Source organism: Eutrigla gurnardus (genome assembly GCF_963514095.1).
Source record: "Eutrigla gurnardus genome assembly, chromosome: 13".
Taxonomy (NCBI): Eukaryota; Metazoa; Chordata; class Actinopteri; order Perciformes; family Triglidae; genus Eutrigla; species Eutrigla gurnardus.
The window spans coordinates 26,807,086-26,825,449 of NC_139936.1; the positions used below are offsets into that span (position 1 = coordinate 26,807,086).

Below are 18,364 nucleotides of genomic sequence, written 5' to 3' on the forward strand. Positions count from 1 at the left end.
GTTTTCACCAGAGAATGCAGCTTCGGCATGAGAAAGCTCCGAGCAGAGAGCATTATTCCAGCTATGGCGTGGTCGGGGTTGACAGCCATGGGAGCTGAATGTGTTTTTTTGGTCCCACCCGATTGAGAGTAGTTGTTTGGGCAAGGTGCAAGTCGTTGTGGGAGCCCTGGCTGCACTTTGCAGATACACAAGCCTGCGCTTTCATGCCCAGACTCATCAAATTGGCCCTGTCAGGCTACTATCTCCTGGGACTCACTGCTGCAGTACAGGCGGATTAAAGCTTTTTATGAAGCATTTTCACAGCTGAAGGTGTCCACAATAGCACCCTGTGTGCCATTTTTCACAACAAGGGTGGAATTAACTTCACTGGACACTTAAAACTGGAATTGTGCCGGATGGAATTTTGCATCCACTTTAGACAACTAATTAGAGTGCAAAGGGGGAGAAGTTTTGATTGTTTCAACCAACACAAGTGCACAGATAAAAAAAAAAATGGAAAAGAAAATGTCCCTTTTGAGCACATTAATTATGCTCACGGAGAAGTGTGGTAAACTGGGCCAGATTGTACTACATCTCTGTGATGTGTGAGGCGAATTTGCAATGAAAACTATTATTGTTTATTTTTGCTTGAGGAGCAGCATTCAGGTTGATGCAAGGGCTGTGAGTCTTGGGGAAATACCAACATGAACATGTGTATTCATTAAATCCTTCGATGTAAAAGGTAGCAAATAATGTATTTATAGATATAAAGACATTTTTATACTACTATACTTCTCAGCAGTGTTATTTTGTATTGCACTAATGAAATCCTGAACCAGAGACCAGTCTTGAAACAAGCCGCAGCAGCATTTTCAGATTTAGCACACAATATGTGACAATTAACAACCCCTTTGGCTCATGTGTGATGAATTGGTTGGAGGAGAAGCCCATTTGTTACAGTCTTATCTGTGAGGCTGCTGTACAGAAGACTGAATTATTCCAACATCAGACAGCACTGTGAATGACTGGAAAACAAACACAGAATAAGGCTGGTAGACCGGGGTACATATGCATGTAGCCTACCTAGGACCCAATGAGGGTGATGCTCTGGTGGCAGGAGGAGTCACTCAGACCCCTGCTAACCTCACATGCAAGAGTGAGTATTATGTCATGGCCATCTTCCAGAACCAGCTTGGTGTCCTTTTCAAGAAATATGTGGACTGTTTGTTTCTCCCATTTATTTATCCCTGAGGGTGGGGGTTGGGGGCTGCTGATTCTCTTGTAGTTGTGATGTATGTTTATAAAACTGAAAACTTATAAATAAAATATGGCAAAGGAAAAAAAATATTTACTGCAGTACCACATAAAGCAAATGGATGGCTCCCGGTCATCTGTTTTTCACCTTTTTCCTACCTGCAGTAGTCAAGCGGTTGCTGTCCATGGTGCTGATGTGTGTATTTATCTTCGTGTAAACTCTGCCATCCAGTGGCTGAATGTGAAGTGGATTGGAGAGAAAAAAAAATCCGGAACAAAGTATTTGTTCCTACTTCCTACCCGAGTTACAAAACGTGTTGCACCTTCAATGCTTTTGCTTTAGTTGTTGGTTCCCGGATTTAGTAAGTTTGACTCTTTTAAAATATATCGTATATTTATGTGTGCCAGTACACAGAGTGTGGATAAACATTGGCTCAACCATAAGACGTATATAAACGTTTCACTACGCTAAAGTGACGATTTGGTGCGTGCTAATTGTTAGCTTTAGCTTACCCGGGGATGGTAATTGGTGAATTAATATGATTTCTTTTGTCGTTGTAAAGTTAAACCATGGATGTATAAAATAGCGACCTTGTGTTGGTATGTAAATGACCTGCTCGACTAGCGTAAGTAGCAAATATTGTAAACAGCTGTCAGACAAGCGAGCTAGTTTTGGTGTGGGAGAACCGTTGTTTGACGCCTAACCTTCATTCAGTAATGTAAATATATAATGCTCTTCTGCACATAATGTCAAGGTTAGGACCCCAACAGCATTCTGTCCGATGTTTAGCGAAACACCCTGAGGCGTGCTTCTTATCCAACAAGCAGTATTTTATGCGAAAGAAATGTATGATTTGGTTCAACGTCCTCACTGCCCTTCACTGTGTAATGTTATTGTGTGTAATGTTATTCAGGAGAAATGAATGACGTGTTATTAAAGCATTGGAATTGTTAAATGGGTTGAAACTTACCTTAAGTAACAAAAAACAAGCTTTTAAAATGAGCTAGTTCACATGTGCATGTATATGTCACTTCATGAGCTAAATAATATAATGCTGTAAAAGGAACTTTCTAGGATATTTAATGTGTTTGTGAAAACTGTGTCTGTGGGTTCTTACAGTCACACCAAAGAGTGGAGCATAGCTAAGCTTTACCTAGACGGAATTAAATTGCACACTTAATGGCCATGTCAGGTGACCTGCATTTAGTATAACTCTAATTACATTATTGTAATGGCTCTCTCATTCTCATTCCTCTCTCTCCCTACATCTTTATCCAGCCAATGGACTGACATCAGCCAGCAGAGATGCTGCTGAAAGATCTTCCCAGAGAGGCCCTGATGCGGCCACTGTCCAGGAATGAAGTCGTGGGCCTGTTGTTGAGGTTGACCATTTTTGGTGCAGCGACCTACTATAGCATCAAATGGGTTGTAGATGCTATGGATCCTACCTCCAAACAGAAAAGCCAAGCCAAGAAAAGGGTATATAGAGCACAAGCACATCAATGACATTATGTAAGATCAAGGTAGACATGAATGGCTATTTGCCCAGGGTCTCTGCTGTCAGTGTAGCAGCGGGGTAAAAAAAAGAAAACTAATGACTGAAGCTGATTTTTTCAAACCATCTGTGACCCTCTTGTGTCTTCAGCTGAGTTGTGTGTCTCGTCTCTACAGGCAGAACAGCTGATGAAGAGGATTGGCGTGGAGGGTGTCAAACTGACTGAGTATGAGATGAATATTGCATCTCATCTAGTTGATCCACAATCTATGAAGGTAACTTCTTTAATCCTCATCTATGACAATTGAGATTGTCAAGTGACATTTTTACCCTTTTTATTATTGCACTTCACTAAACTCTACCTTCCTGTAGGTGTCCTGGAGAGATATAGCAGGTCTGGATGAGATTATCAATGAGCTACAAGACACAGTCATCCTGCCCTTTCAGAAACGACACCTTTTAGCTGGATCCAAACTCTTTCAGCCTCCTAAAGGTAACTCAACAATCCAAACTAATATGCTCATATTTTACATGGAATCTTCAAGGTGCATGCAAACATTACAGAAAAAATAAGATTGACTTCATACTATTGTATTGAGTGATGTACTAATGAATTGAATACTACACTTTAGGAAGTTCATTTTTATTTAACCTCAGTGCATACTTAATTGCAACTCAATATTTACACAAATAATACAATGTGATTTGTGACAGAATACACGTTTCCTGATTAAACTGGAGCAGTAAGAAGGTAAAATCTTATACCATGTGCCCCTTCTCACAATAAATATATAACTCGAGGAGTCTGCCCACAAAAGACTGTTCTGACTGCACTTGCATCATGAATGCTAACAGTTTTTAGAAAAGTGCATCAATAGCAAACAGCATTAAACTAGGTTTTAATATCCATGACTTTGGCAAACTATTGTTATAAGCCACATCAGCCTGTGTGTAGAAATAGGATGATATGAAAATTTCATGTAACTGATGTAATTATTTCCTGGCCAGAAATAATTGCAATTCACAATATACTTAAAACTCTTAACGCACATTTTTTTTTTTATTATTTTAAGTGAAAAACATCTGAAATAAGTTGATCATAAAACATAGGGTCTCCCATCATAAATAAAGAATAAATACAATACAATTTCCTTTTATTTTTGTATCCTTTATTTTTAAAAACAGGCTTGTGTGTTCCAAGTCTACAGGGAGGGTATGGGAATTCCTAGTTTATATCCCTTATTTAACTCATGTGACTTATTTAAAGTATGCACCAAATCAGCCACATTTGTCATCTGTATGTGTGTTAGAGATGACCAAGTTAGGCAATCGCCCTACAGTTTCCAGTAAAGGTTGATACGAGTCACAAAAGTTAAAAAATGTAAAATCGTGTAAAAAATATGCATGTTATTGTTCTGCTCAAACAGGATGCGTTTTATAGACGTACAAGTATTGTGAATACTTTTTGCTGGATATGTTCCTACTTTTAGTACTAAAATGTTAGTACTTTTAACAAAGACATAACAGTAGGTTGAAAGAAACATCCATCCATCCATCCATCCATTGTCCTCTTCTTATCTGGGCAGAGGCCTTAGGAAGCAACTCCAGACTTCCCTCTCCCCAGCTCCACTTTCCAGCTCCTACTGGGTGACCCCGAGGCGTTCCCAGGATAGATGGGTTGTATAGTCCCTCCAGCGTGTTCTGGGTCCACCCCAGGCCTCTTCCCAGTTGGATGTACCCGGAAACCTTTTAAATGGAGTAGTCCAGGAGGATCCTCACCCAGCCCCTTTATAGGCATAGGGGTCAGCTGCTGTCTGATCCCTGGCATCGCAGACTGGTTGAAAGAAACAGCCATTCCTAATATATTTTTTATTTTGTCCTTGCAGGTGTTTTATTGTTTGGTCCTCCGGGATGTGGAAAGACCATGATTGCCAAGGCAACAGCCAAAGCATCAGGCTGCAAGTTTATCAACCTTCAGCCCTCTACGCTGACAGACATGTGGTACGGTGAATCCCAGAAGCTGACTGCTGCTGTCTTCTCATTAGCAGTCAAAATCCAACCCTGCATCATCTTCATTGATGAGATTGGTGAGCTTGATTATTTTGAAAAAGTTAGATACACTGTTATATGTAATTTATCTGTACCTTTTCAAGCAGCAATTGTTTCAAAAACTGATACTGATAATTTGATGATGTTTTCACAAAAAACATTGAGGGTTTCCTTCAGAATTGTATTCTCATCAGTCTGAAAAGGCATTGAACACCCTCCTTTAAAGGTTAGTAGCTTCTCAAAGCATCGTAATTCAGGTCTTTTGGTACTCTGTATGTTCAGACAGTCCAATCATACTGTTCCATCTGTCAGTATAGGACAGTTCCAAGGCCTGACGCTGAGCCTCCCTTCAGACAAACAATTGAGACAACTACTAGCTTATTCCTAACACACACACACACACACACACACACACACACACACACACACACACACACACTGAATGAACATCTACATGTGCCATCATTCCAAAATAGCTGGCAAAAGGCCAAGAGGAGTCATGAAGTAGTGACTCTGGTAATGTAAAATAGTAACAGGCTCAATGCATGGAATCATTAAATAGCGCCTGCATATTTTAATAATTATTTTAAACATTTGAATAATTTTAACTTATTTAAAAAAATGTATATCAATATTTGTCACTGATGTATTGATAACGTATCGCAGCAGGGAGTATCAGGATATATATTTGGATATATTGTCCCACCACTAGTCACGCTGCTACTGTAAAACACGGACATGCAGTTTATACACCTGTTGGTTGAAGTCAGTCTCTTATGAAGATGAATTTTGTATCAATGTCGTCTTCATCCTTGATTTTGCTCCTTGTCTCTTGTGTGTTAGATTCATTCCTGAGAAACCGCTCCAGCCTGGACCATGAGGCCACAGCCATGATGAAGGCCCAGTTTATGAGCCTGTGGGATGGCCTGGATACTTCCTCAACCACCCAGGTAACACAACTGCTGCTCCTTCCTGTAACCAGATGATGTCCACTGGGGAGGACTTGTCTCTTCAGAGAAGCACCCGTGCATTGACATTGGGATTCTCTTGGTCGTAGGTCATGGTGATGGGAGCTTCAAACAGGCCACAGGATGTGGATCCAGCCATTTTGCGAAGGATGCCTGCAACTTTTCATGTTGGACTGCCAGTAAGACACGTACACCAGCACAAGCAGGTGTCATCTATGCCATAAATGAATGCACATCCATTCATATATTTAATAATACCGTTGTAACAATACCTTTTAAAACATGTATTGTTTTCATTAGATAATCCTCACTTTCTCACTGTAAAACATTACAAATAGGACACAATGCTGTTGCTGACATTCAACTTTCAACTTTGTGTTTTCCTGATACAAGAAGAGAAATATTCAAATAAAAAAGCTCAGAGACTCGGAGGAGCAGCTTAATGGAGAATAGCGCTGGTCCACCATAAAGCTCAGCCCACCTTAAGTGTTCCTGAGCTAGAGCAGTTGATGCTAACTCCCTTCACTTTAATCATCAGCTGGCTGACAACAACACACAGGAACTTAGCTTGTGTCTCCTCAAGGCTCTTGAGGAGTTGTTGGTTTTATTCACTGACAAATAAAGTGTACCCACACTGCACTGCTACATTTATGCTGTAATGTAACTGCTGACTTCATAGTCACTGTCAAACACACTCTCTCTCCCTGGATACTCCCTTACATTACATCAGGCTGTAATACATCAGTGAAACCCTGACAGATTCTATCAGCAGCACTGGCGGTTCTAGCTTGAATGACACCCTGGGTGAGACCCCCTTAGATTAAAAACAAACTACAAAATTCTGCATAAACTGTTATGTTTTATTATAACAGAATAACAATATAAGTGAAATAGAGAATTATATTTCTCAATTGCACAAATCTTTCATCAGAACCATGAAATAACACACTTAAGAGAATCCAGTTATTTAACTATTGCACTTAGAACCGTAAACACACTTTTTAAGGTGCACAATCTCCACCTCCCACATTGCCAAAAGACAATGAAAACAATTATGACAGTATAAGTTATCAGAACTCAGAGAACCACAAGGACATCCATACATAAATGTGCCAAAAATAGATACAATCAGATATATAAAGAACAGAGAGCAACAATAATATAAATTATTACAAATCAAATATATAATAAATATTCTAAATAGCACAAATCCTTCATTACTCAAATGTGAAAACACACTAAAGGTGATCTAATTATTACACTATTGCACCAAGAAAACACAACCTAAAACTAAAAATGTGCATGAACTATAGGCCTGTATTTATAATATTATGAATGAAATGTGTGTTATTTGGAAGAAAGTGGAGGTGTAACTGCCCACTAATTCCATTAGAGTATTAAGTGGATCCCTTGCTTTTGCTCGTGCCGCCCCCAATGTGTCATGACAATACCCGCCTCGCCCATGCCAAGAACCACGACTGATCTGCAGACACACAGCTGGATGAATTGATGTGGTGGAGACTCACTAGACTGTTTACTCACATACTGCAGTTGTCGATGAATCATAGATTTGACATGGTTGTATCAGAGTAGTTTTAAAAGTAAAAGTATATTAGGACAGTATCAGACTAGATACTATCAGTATTGTTGCATCCCCAATTTGCAGTAAAGTAAAATGTGTTTAGGCAGATGAAATGAAACTGGACCGTGTGTCATTTTAAAGTCTGTAAACTGGTGATTAGATTTTTTAATAGTCATTGGTGGTGCATTAATATGCTTTGAATAACCAGTCTTTCTGTTTTTGCAGAACACAAGACAAAGGCAGGACATCCTGAGGCTTATTTTAGCAGGAGAAAACGTAAGATGTCATTTCTTTTAATTCCAGTAAGCTGTGGAGGAAATTATTCTCTTCAGTGCTCTTTTTTTCATTCTAAGAGACCATTTCACACCTGTATTTTCACTCTCACACCACATTAAAGTAAATCAGATCACCCATGAACATAGCTAAAGACCAGTGACAGCTAACACATTCATTCTGTATAATTGTCTCACATGCTGTTCTGCTTTTCTGCTCAGCTGAGCAATGCCGTTAATCTGAAGGAGATTGCTGAGAAGACGGAGAGTTACTCTGGCAGTGACCTCAGGGAGCTTTGCCGCGATGCCGCCATGTACCGAGTCCGGGACTATGTCCGTAAGGAGCAAATGAGGCAGATCGCTCAGCAGCTCCAGGCGTGCGAGGAGGAGGAAAGGTATGATGCATATATTTACATACCCACAATCCCTCATAGCCATGGTGTCGACTAAGCATTTCTTTGCTCGACAAGTGTACATTTTTGAAAGCTTATAAAATTATTATTTTGAGGGATGTATATACTGGTACTCTTTACATTTGACTTAATACTTACATAAGTGAACCATTCTTTTCTGTTTTAAGTGGGCTATTAAAATTGAAAATTAAATTGAACATGAATGCACTCATGGATTATAATCGCTAAAATAATTTCAGATGGAAGCTTGTGTTTATCAACTTCACCGTATGTGATTCAATTGGAAGTTGTAAGTGGTGGATCTGCTGGATTTTCAAAGCATCTTATATGTTGACAGGCTAAATATCTGACCTGTGTACCCTTACTTTGCCTAAAGAAGTTTTAATTTCAGTCAGGCCTGCACGATTATAAAAGCAGAAGGAAATTGACTACATATTTGATCGTCCCATTCCTACTTTCTACTTTGGATGGAGGTGAAACAGCTCCAGAACACCTCAGAAAACCAAGCAGAACATTTTGAAAAGCTTTTTGCTGTCTCTTAGTGAAGTATTATTGACAGTGATATCAGAGTGCTATGTAGTGTATAATTTGCTTTCAGTTTAAAACAGTTAAAGCTGTATTCTACAATTTGAACCCCCCCCCCCCCCCACATACACCCCTCCCCTCTGTGCTCCTCCAAGCTCTATCGTTCTCCCTCGCAGCCTCCCACCTCCCTCTTATTTTACGAAAATAGTTCAGCGAAATGTGTTTCTGAAAACATTTTAGGTGAGAAATAAGCTATGCTGTTGCTGAATCTGTCTTTATTTTCGATCGACAACGCTCAGTTTGAAAGATTTTCGAGAGATTGTGGGAGGCGCCGTCTCTAGAAACTTGCCGCTCCGCGCCGGCATTACACGGCTTCTTACATAGACAATGAATGGGAACATTCCCTCCGCTATGAACTCAGGCAGGACGCCGTTTAGTTTCCCGGTGTGTCCGGGACTTCCACAACATGTACAAAGAATGAGTGAATGATGAAACATTATTGGTGTAAATGCAGCGGGTGCCGGTCCGATTTCTCTCTCACCCTGACTGCAGAACGTCCCCGATCCCAAACTGCTCGCCGATCGCTCGCCACAATCCCCCTCCCTCCTCCCCTCCCCGCTGACGCTGAAGCCTCAGCCAAAATCATGTGAGAGCCCCGCTGCATGCCTGAACTGCTCAGGGCAACAAGCGTCTTGTCAGCTCGTAGTTTCAAACGCGGAAGTGAGTCGGGAGGAGACGTGAGCAGGAGAGTGAGCGAGGATTGGATCGGAACATTTAGCCAATAGTAGCCATGCGGACCGGATGGCTACTATTGGAAAATCGTAGACTGCATCTTTAAGTTGGTAGGTTTCTGTGTGTGACCTCTGACCTCTCGTGTCCAGACCTGTGGATGAGGAGCGGTTGAGGCCAGTCACCCAGCTGGACCTCCTTTTTGGCCTGGACAAGATGAAGGATTCGAAGCAGGCCACAGCCTCCATGTTTCCCATTGTGTCCGAGGTAACGCTGGACTAAACATCAACACCGCACCATGACGGAAAACATCTTCCTCTTGCTTTTGGCTTTGACTCACCAAGCAGAGGCTCCTACGAACATGTCAAGGACCAGGAAGCAGCCATACTTTTCTTGAAATGTATTTATCCAGGCAGGGTTTGTTCTGAGCATGCTCTCTTTCAGCACAACCCTGCCATATGTGTACAGTTACAAAGCATTAAGAAATCTGCTACTGGCCACTGACTCAACGTTTTGCTCCAGGGCGCCATAAAAGTTTGTTTGGAAGAGCAGAAAGCATTTCCATAAATGTTGAATCTGTCTGAAGTCACTGCTCATAATACTACTCTACTACCCACTGTAAGGTTTCACATATCATACTACACCGATTTACAAACGATCGTGAGCACAAGGGATTAAGCACGATGACTCATGATTCAGGAGTTGGGACAGCAGACCAGTGGAAGGTCTACACCAAGTCTCCTAGTTTCTTTTTGGGGCAGGTACATGTTGTGATACTATGTAATGAGTTACTGCTCCCAAGCAGTACAAATTCCGATTTATAATATAATCCATTATAATAACATTCTTGTCAGGTACATCGGCTGATATGGGCTGATTTAATCACAATTGTTATCGGGCACACGCTGGCCGCTATGAAATATATATATATATATATATATATGAAAAATCTGAAAGTGCTGCCTGAATAATAAGTGGTGTCATTACATAGTTGGGCCCTGTCATTGTCGGTAGATATATTATCTATATAGATATATAGATATGAGGGGCGGCCGGTGGCGCAGTGGTTAGGGCAGCCGCCCAATGTACAGAGGCTCAACGTCCTCGATACGGTGGTCTCGGGCTGACTCCCGGCCCAGGATCAGTTTCCCGCATGTCTCCTCCCTCTCTCTCTCCCCGTTTCCACACTGTCTGAATAAAATAATAAAAAAAGGCTTGAACGGTGCTCTAGCTGAAAAAAATAATCTTTAAAAAAAAAAGATATATAGATACGAATATCCACCGTTATATCACATGTAGCAGTTAATGCATGTTTTTAGTTGGGAAGTGAACACTTCTGTAGATGCTTTGTAACACAAACTCTTCTGCAATTCATTAGCATTATTAGCTAGACTGCAGTGTGTCACTCTGAATGTTTTTGATTTGAATGTTTCATGTCTTGCATCGATGGATCACCATCTGTCGCTGCGACACACATCGGGGGTTTTCTGTGTCCGTCACTGTTAAAGAGCATGTCTTTAACATTTTACTAGCAATCAGCTGTCACTAGGCATGGGACGATATGAACATTTCATGTCATGATTATACTTTGCGATATCATTATTATGAAAATATGCTTAAAACTCTGAAACACACTTGTATAACACGATACATATATTTTTTAGTGAACCTCCTTTTTAGTGAAAATCAATAACATCTTAAATCATATCAAATTCATGCAGGTCTCCCTGTTTTTCCATTTTTTTAGATTCACTTCTCTACCATGAGAGCAAGCTAGACAGCTTTTTAAGTCGCTTGAGATATTTAGGATTATCCTGATAATAGAAACTCACCACATATTGTGAATGTTTTTTATCGTCCCAAGCAGTCAGTCTGAAGTTGTTGTGACGTTTTTTCTAACTGCCCTCTGTGGAAAAAGCCTCATTCTTCACCGCATTCATCACAGCATGTGTTCACAGATCTGTTCTTGGGTCTCATACAGACCTTCCCCCCACTCAGTCTGAGCCAGAGCACAGCGCTCATTCAGCCCTGACCACGCGGTGGCACTGCAGCCTCACAGTGATGTCACTGGGGCAGGTGGAACAGCCTGGGATATGGACTGCTCACATGGAATGCCGCTTTCTAGCATTGTGGTGAGATAATGAATAGAGAACCCTGTATACTGGGTTGTTCCTCTGTTATCGGTTCATTCAGTGGTATTTAGACATCTGTTGCTCTTCATTAGAATACCTCAGTTAAAGGTCAAACTGTTGCCATGTAAACAACGGTTGTGTTGTTGCTGCTTACAGGTCTTTGTTCCTTTTCTTGGAGGAGGAGACCACACAATATCAAATCAGTGTCCAATATCAACTGACTGTTAATTACACTGTCAAAAATGTATGTGTTGAATATGATATGTTAACCATGTGCTGTAAAGTGTATTTATTAAATTACTGAAGAAAATATTCATCTTTTTGTAAAACCAACAAAATGTTACCTCAATTATTTCAGCTTGGATCGCAACCTGTTTGTCTTTGTCTTATTCAAAGTTATAGATTTGTCAGAGAAGATGAAGACCAACCTGTGGAGATTTCAAATAAGTGAGTAAGTGTTGAGACCCCAAAACGTGCAGCTGTGGGAGTCTGCTACTTTATTGGGCATCTGAATCATCATAAAGTGTTTGTATATTGTGCGACTGTTGCAGTCAGATCCTGTACCCTTAAGGCTTCCATTAATAAGCCATTCTGGGCCATAATGAAACCCTTCCTCTCTCCGCTCTGTTGCTGTTTCAACTCTACTGCTGGTATCTAACAAAGCCTCACATCTCTAATTAGTCACCATTTCACTACTTACTGACATCCAAACAGTTACATTTATGTTTTGTAATGGATGTCTGGCCAAGTGTTCTAAAGTCATGATATCTGAATTACATAAGGTAATAAGGTCTATGCAAATTCATGTCAAAGGATTTTAGGTTTTCACATGAAAGCACAGTGGCAAGCAGTTTTCTGCATGAATTGGTCATTAAATGTGATCTGATCTGCAACAAAGTGTGCTTAACTAATACCACGTTTTATTGAACACAGCCATTAAACATTCACAGTGCTACAGGTTAGTGAACCTTTAGGCTAATGACTCCAAAAAGGGCTAATTGGAATCAGGAGTTGGCGGAGTTTGTCGTAAAAAAAAAAAAGAACCCAAGAATATCGGCTAATGGCTTGAAGAAATCACTAGAACAGGTTAACATCTCTGTTCATGAGTCCACCATACAGTAGGGGTGGGCGATATACATCGTTTACGATAATATCGTCATTGTTGTTTTAACGATGTGCAAATTTACGTTATCGAGTATGCAAATGACTTCACTAAAACAACTAAAAACACACGTTGAAACCCCACACATTCACTGAACAAGAGTTACGTAACTTGCGTAAAGCAGCACGCCGCAGCAGGTCACATGATCTCTCACTGGCGTGTTCCCGGCAGGTTAGCGTGCCTCTAAACATAAACATTTGAAAGACAACATGGACACACCGCCCGCGGATGCTCCAACTTCAGAAGATTTAATTCCAAGACGTGGATCGACTTCAGTTGCATGGAAGTACTTTGGCTTTGAAAAGACTGATGTTACCCAAAAGACCGTAATCTGCAAAGTTTGTCGAAAAGCCGTTGCCGCTAAAAGCAGCTCGACAACCAACCTGTTTCACCACTCGCGGACTAACCACACGAAGGAATACGAAGAATGTCAAAAGCTAGCTGCCAAAGAAAAACCTAAGTCGGCGAAGGTAACGTTACCTGCTGCACAACACAGCCAACAAACGTTAGCGGACTCAATCAACAGAAATGCCGTATGACAAAAAAAGCACCCGATGGCGAGACGTAACAAATGCGATCACCAATTATATATCAAAAGAAATGGTGCCGATTCAGGTGGTGGAGAGAGAAGGCTTTAAACAGCTTGTGAATACGCTGGACCCGAGATATACAGTGCCTGGTCGGAAATATTTCAGCGAAACTGCTCTGCCCAACCTGTATGATTCATGTCGCCAAACTCTGATGAATGAAGTTCCAGCATCGGTTCATGCAAGTGTAATAATAATGACTCTTTTTTTATTTGTCTGAAAATCACATTTGTTTTATTACATTTGTTTACAAATCTCTCTCTCGTTTTTGTACAGTATTTAAGAATCTGATTTGAAGTGAACATTTTTGACAAATATTCCTCTTTTGTTTTTTGATTTTTGTGCAATACTGGACAGAACTTGAAGTTAGTCATTGTTCTATATGACTATAAGCTAGATTTGTTTGTGTGCAATATTTTGCAGAACATGCTGGAGCACTTTGAACTTGAAGTCATTGTTCTATATGACTGTAAGTTAGATTTGTTTATGTGGAATATTTTGGTATGGTATACCAATGGTGTTTATTGCTTTTGTTTGCTCTTGCAGACAAATACAAATAAAAAGGAGCATTTTTCCTTTAAAACGTTGTGTCCATTAATATCATCCACTAGAAACAATTAATGAGCTATAACTCAGGCTGTAAAAAACACACATTTAAAGAATATCGTCTAATTATCGTTATCGTCAAAATCCCCCAAAATATCGAGATATTATTTTTTGTCCATATCGCACACCCCTACCATACAGCAAAAGATTGAACAGTCATGGGGGCAGGACACCATGGAGGAAGCTGCTGCTTTCCCAAAAACACATCGCTGCATGCCTGAAGTTGGCTAAAGAGCAACTTGACACTCCACAATGCTACTGGGGGAAATAGCGCTGCAAATCCTTATATCGCCATTCTTTTCGACAACTGGCATGATGGGCGTAGCCCAGTCACTGAACTTTATGGATGATATGATGCCCTCTTGGGCTGCAAGGTGGTGCAGTGGGTAGCACTGTCGCCTCACAGCGAGGTTTCGTTTCCCGGGTCGGGTTCGGCTTCCTTCTGTGGGGAGTTTGCATGTTCTCCCTGTGTAAGCGTGGGTTCTCTCCGGGTTCTCCGGCTTCCTCCCACAGTCCAAAGACATGCAGGATGGGGATAGGTTCATTGATGACTCTAAATTGCCTGTAGGTGTAAATGTGAGCGTGAATGGTTGTCTGTCTCTACATGTTAGCCCTGTGATGGACTGGTTACCTGTCTGTCTCTACATGTCAGCCCTGTGATAGACTGGTTACCTGTATGTCTCTACATGTCGGCCCTGTGATAGACTGGTTACCTGTCTGTCTCTACATGTCGGCCCTGTGATAGACTGGTTACCTGTCTGTCTCTACATGTCGGCCCTGTGATAGACTGGTTACCTGTCTGTCTCTACATGTCGGCCCTGTGATAGACTGGTTACCTGTCTGTCTCTACATGTCGGCCCTGTGATAGACTGGTTACCTGTCTGTCTCTACATGTCGGCCCTGTGATAGACTGGTTACCTGTCTGTAAGTAAGTAAGTAAGTAAGTAAGTAAGTAAGTAAGCTTTATTTGTACAGCGCCTTTCACAGACCAGGGTCACAAAGCGCTTCACAGTTAAAACAAAAACAATAACAATACACAGTTAAGAAGTACATACAAATTTAAGTTTAAAAGGCCAAGACAACTAGGTGACAATCATAGCAGCCCCAAGACAGCTAAGCAAAAGCATGAGCAAACAAATAGGTCTTTAGTTGCTTTTTGAAGGAGTCAACAGACTCCATTGAACGCAGAGAGAGCGGAAGATCGTTCCAGGGCCTGGGAGCAACAGCCTGGAAGGCTGTCTCCTCTGGTCCGGAAACGAGTGCGTGGCAACATCAGCAGATTCTGATCCACAGACCTCAGAGCCCGAGTTGGGGTGTAAGGCTGGATCAGATCACTGATGTAAGGCGGAGCCTGGCCATGCAAAGCTCTGAACGTTAAAACCAAAATTTTAAAATTGATCCTGGACGAAACTGGCAGCCAATGAAGAGCTTTAAGAATAGGGGTTATGTGAGTCCTCCTATTGGTGCGAGTCAGAACTCTCGCTGCAGAGTTTTGCACTAACTGCAGGCGAGACAGCTCCTTTTTGTTTAGACAAGAAAACAAACTATTACAATAGTCTAAACGCGAAGACACAAATGCATGAGTGATCAGCTCCAAGTCATTTTGTGACACCATTTTCCTGAGTTTCGAAATTTTCCTCAGTTGAAAAAAGCAATTTTTGGTCAGCTGTTTACAGTGCTGCACTAATGACATGTCTTTGTCAAACACAACACCCAGGTTTCTTAGGCTCGGTTTGACAGACTGGCCCAAGTCACCCAGGTACTGGTTAATCCCTGGAATGGAATCATCAGGGGCAATAACCAGTGTTTCTGTTTTGTCCACATTAAGCTGCAGGGTGTTATCACTCAGCCAATGTTTTATCTCCACCAAGCACTGAACTAAGGAACTTAGCCTCTGGAGCTCAGTTGGCTTGAAGGAACAGTAAAGCTGGATATCATCAGCAAACATGTGGTAAGAAACATCAGGAAATCCCTGGATGATTTTTCCCAAGGGGATCAAATACAGCAAAAATAATACAGGACCCAAAACGGAGCCTTGGGGGACTCCACACAACAGATCTGCTGACTCAGACCTTATTTGGTTAACAGTGACACTAAAGCTACGCCCAGAGAGGTATGACGAGAACCAGTGTAAAACTGACCCTGACAGTCCTACTTCATCCCTCAGTCTTCTCAGCAGGATCTGGTGGTCAACTGTGTCAAAGGCTGAGGACAGATCTAAGAGAACTAGAACAGTGCACTTTCCCGAATCAGCAGACATCATAATGTCACTGGACACTTTCAGTAAGGCCGTCTCCGTAGAGTGATGTTTGCGGAAACCAGACTGAAAGGTCTCATGGATGTTACCCTGATCCAGGAATAATGACAGCTGTTCAGAGACCACCTTCTCTAGGATCTTGGACAAGAGTGGCAGCTTTGAAATAGGCCTGAAGTTACTGAGGACAGTCGGGTCTAAGCCTGTTTTTTTAAGTAAAGGCTCCACTATGGCATGCTTAAATGTACTGGGAAACACACCTGTAGACAGAGAGAGGTTTACCATTTTGGTGACCCAGGGGCCAATTACATCAAACACTTTCACAAAGAGCCTACATGGAAGGACGTCAGATGAGCAAGAGGAGGGTTTCATCTTGGTCACTAGTGCAGAGATATCAGCAAGAGTCACAGACTTAAATGAAGACCACAAGCTGGAGACAGGCTCAATGACAGCAGGGGTTCCACACAAAAGGGGAGGGATTTTCTCCTTGATCATCTTAATTTTGTCAGTGAAAAATCTCAACAATGCATTGCTGTCAGCTTCACAAAAAACAGGGGTAACTGGCGCAGCAGGACATACAAGAGAATTGATAGTGTCAAATAACACTTTGGGGTTTTTCTTATTTACTGTTACCAGTTGGCGAATGTAGTCCGATCTGGCATTTTCCACCATCTCATTGTATGAGGACACAAGATCCCTGAGATAAAGTCTGTGCACCTCAAGGTTAGTGGCTTTCCACAGACGCTCAGTCTTTCGACATAGTCTCTTTAGACTCAAGGTATCTTCATTTGTCCAAGGGCACACTTTTTTCTGTATTGACAAGTTTGATTTAACAGGTGCCACCTGGTCCAGAATTTTAACACACTGCTTGGTAAAACAGTGCATAAAATTGTCCACATCGAGGCAATCCATGAATAAAAGAGGGTCAAACATAGCAGAAAAACTGTCTGCAGTATTAGCAGAGATAACACGCCTCTGAGACCTAACTTCTAAGGGCTTAGGCTCAGGGCTGAAGTGCAGATCAAACAAAACAAAACAATGATCACTCAGATGGACGTCCTGTACAGACAGGATAAAAAGTCACTAAAATCCTTCAAGAACACAGCAGCAGGACCAGGAGGACGGTAGATTGACACACAGTAGAATGGATTTGAAGAACCCACCCTGACCATCTGAGACTCAAATGAAGTGAATTCTTGGGTCTGAGTCACTTTGCATGTGCAACTGTCCCTGTATACAACAGCCAGACCCCCCCCACGACGACAGGGGCGGGGCTTCCCGACGGCAGAGCAACCAGCTGGACAGAGTTCATTTAGATGAATAAACTCTTCCTCTCTCTGCCATGTCTCCGAAAGACACATTAAATCCAGCTTTTCTCTTGTGAAAAGATCGTTCAGAGAGAAGGATTTATTTGCAATAGACCGGGCATTTAACAGGCCGATATGCAACGTTGATGACGTCACAGAGGCAGTGTCCGCGGAGCGCAGCGGGATTGGTCGCAGGCATCGGTCACGTGGGCTCCAGCTGGACCGTGCCGGAACCGGTGTAAATACGAAAGAGCGTGGAGGCGATGAAAGCCGCTGACCACTACCCCAGCGCTGTGTAGGCTCCAAGACTGTCATAGTGGTCCAAACAGATGGCAGCGTGGATGTGCTGTCACACACATTGAGGAGAGGGATCCGGCACAGACACCTTGCGCGTTCTCCGTGGCCAAAGATGGCAGAGCCCAGGCGTGCTGCAGCGCGTCTTCGCTTGACCTGGGCTCCGGAACGCGAGCCTCTTTTCCTCGATTTCCTGCGGACTTTTCCCGGCGCCCGACAAAGCAGCAGGTACTCAGGTGAGTCGGGGTCGATGATGAAAGGAGGAGGGAACGCTTGTTTGTACCTGCCCCGTGTACCAAACAGGCCCTCCATCGACTCTTTGATACGAACCAGAGACTCCCGATCATAGATCCGTAAAGCTGAGACACATCCATTTGAAATACGGGCTGATATGATCACATATGTTGTACAGATGACCATTAAAAAGCTATAAAGCAGGAGACGAGCCGTGGCACTGCCAGTCACAGGCGCCATCTTGAAAAGAGATGCTAACATACCAAGCATGTCTCTACATGTCGGCCCTGTGATAGACTGGTTACCTGTCTGTCTCTACATGTCGGCCCTGTGATAGACTGGTTACCTGTCTGTTTACATGTCGGCCCTGTGATAGACTGGTTACCTGTCTGTAAGTAAGTAAGTAAGTAAGTAAGCTTTATTTGTACAGCGCCTTTCACAGACCAGGGTCACAAATTGAGACTACCTTAAGCCCTGATTATGCTTCCGCGTAGTGATCACGCAACGGCCACGCAACGGCC

At 42.1% G+C, this 18,364-nt stretch overlaps 1 protein-coding gene across 2 annotated transcripts; it reads left to right on the forward strand.

Annotated features, from left to right (window-relative positions):
- The first annotated feature begins 1,539 nt into the window (after positions 1–1,539).
- On the forward strand, positions 1,540–11,723 carry atad1a (ATPase family AAA domain containing 1a). Of its 2 annotated transcripts, XM_084024158.1 has the most exons (10): positions 1,540–1,595; positions 2,513–2,713; positions 2,906–3,004; positions 3,102–3,222; positions 4,616–4,816; positions 5,622–5,728; positions 5,836–5,925; positions 7,554–7,604; positions 7,823–7,995; positions 9,420–11,723. In XM_084024158.1, exons 2-10 carry the CDS (start codon positions 2,540–2,542, stop codon positions 9,547–9,549), a joined length of 1,146 nt encoding a protein of 381 aa, XP_083880284.1. In that variant the 5' UTR covers positions 1,540–1,595; positions 2,513–2,539; the 3' UTR covers positions 9,550–11,723. The 2 variants fall into 2 exon arrangements, with proteins under 2 accessions (XP_083880284.1, XP_083880283.1); XM_084024157.1 differs by lacking the exon at positions 1,540–1,595 and having other exon boundaries at positions 2,494–2,713.
- The last annotated feature ends 6,641 nt before the right edge of the window (positions 11,724–18,364 follow it).

What these genes read in the sequence shown, in the direction of transcription:
- atad1a (XM_084024158.1), top strand. Translation starts at nt 2,540, where the DNA reads ATGCTGCTGAAAGATCTTCCCAGAGAGGCCCTGATGCGGCCACTGTCC. An exon ending in AAAGCCAAGCCAAGAAAAGG is followed by an intron (nt 2,714 to 2,905) that starts GTATATAGAGCA and finishes TCGTCTCTACAG; the next exon opens with GCAGAACAGCTGATGAAGAG. An exon ending in CTTTTCATGTTGGACTGCCA is followed by an intron (nt 5,926 to 7,553) that starts GTAAGACACGTA and finishes CTGTTTTTGCAG; the next exon opens with AACACAAGACAAAGGCAGGA.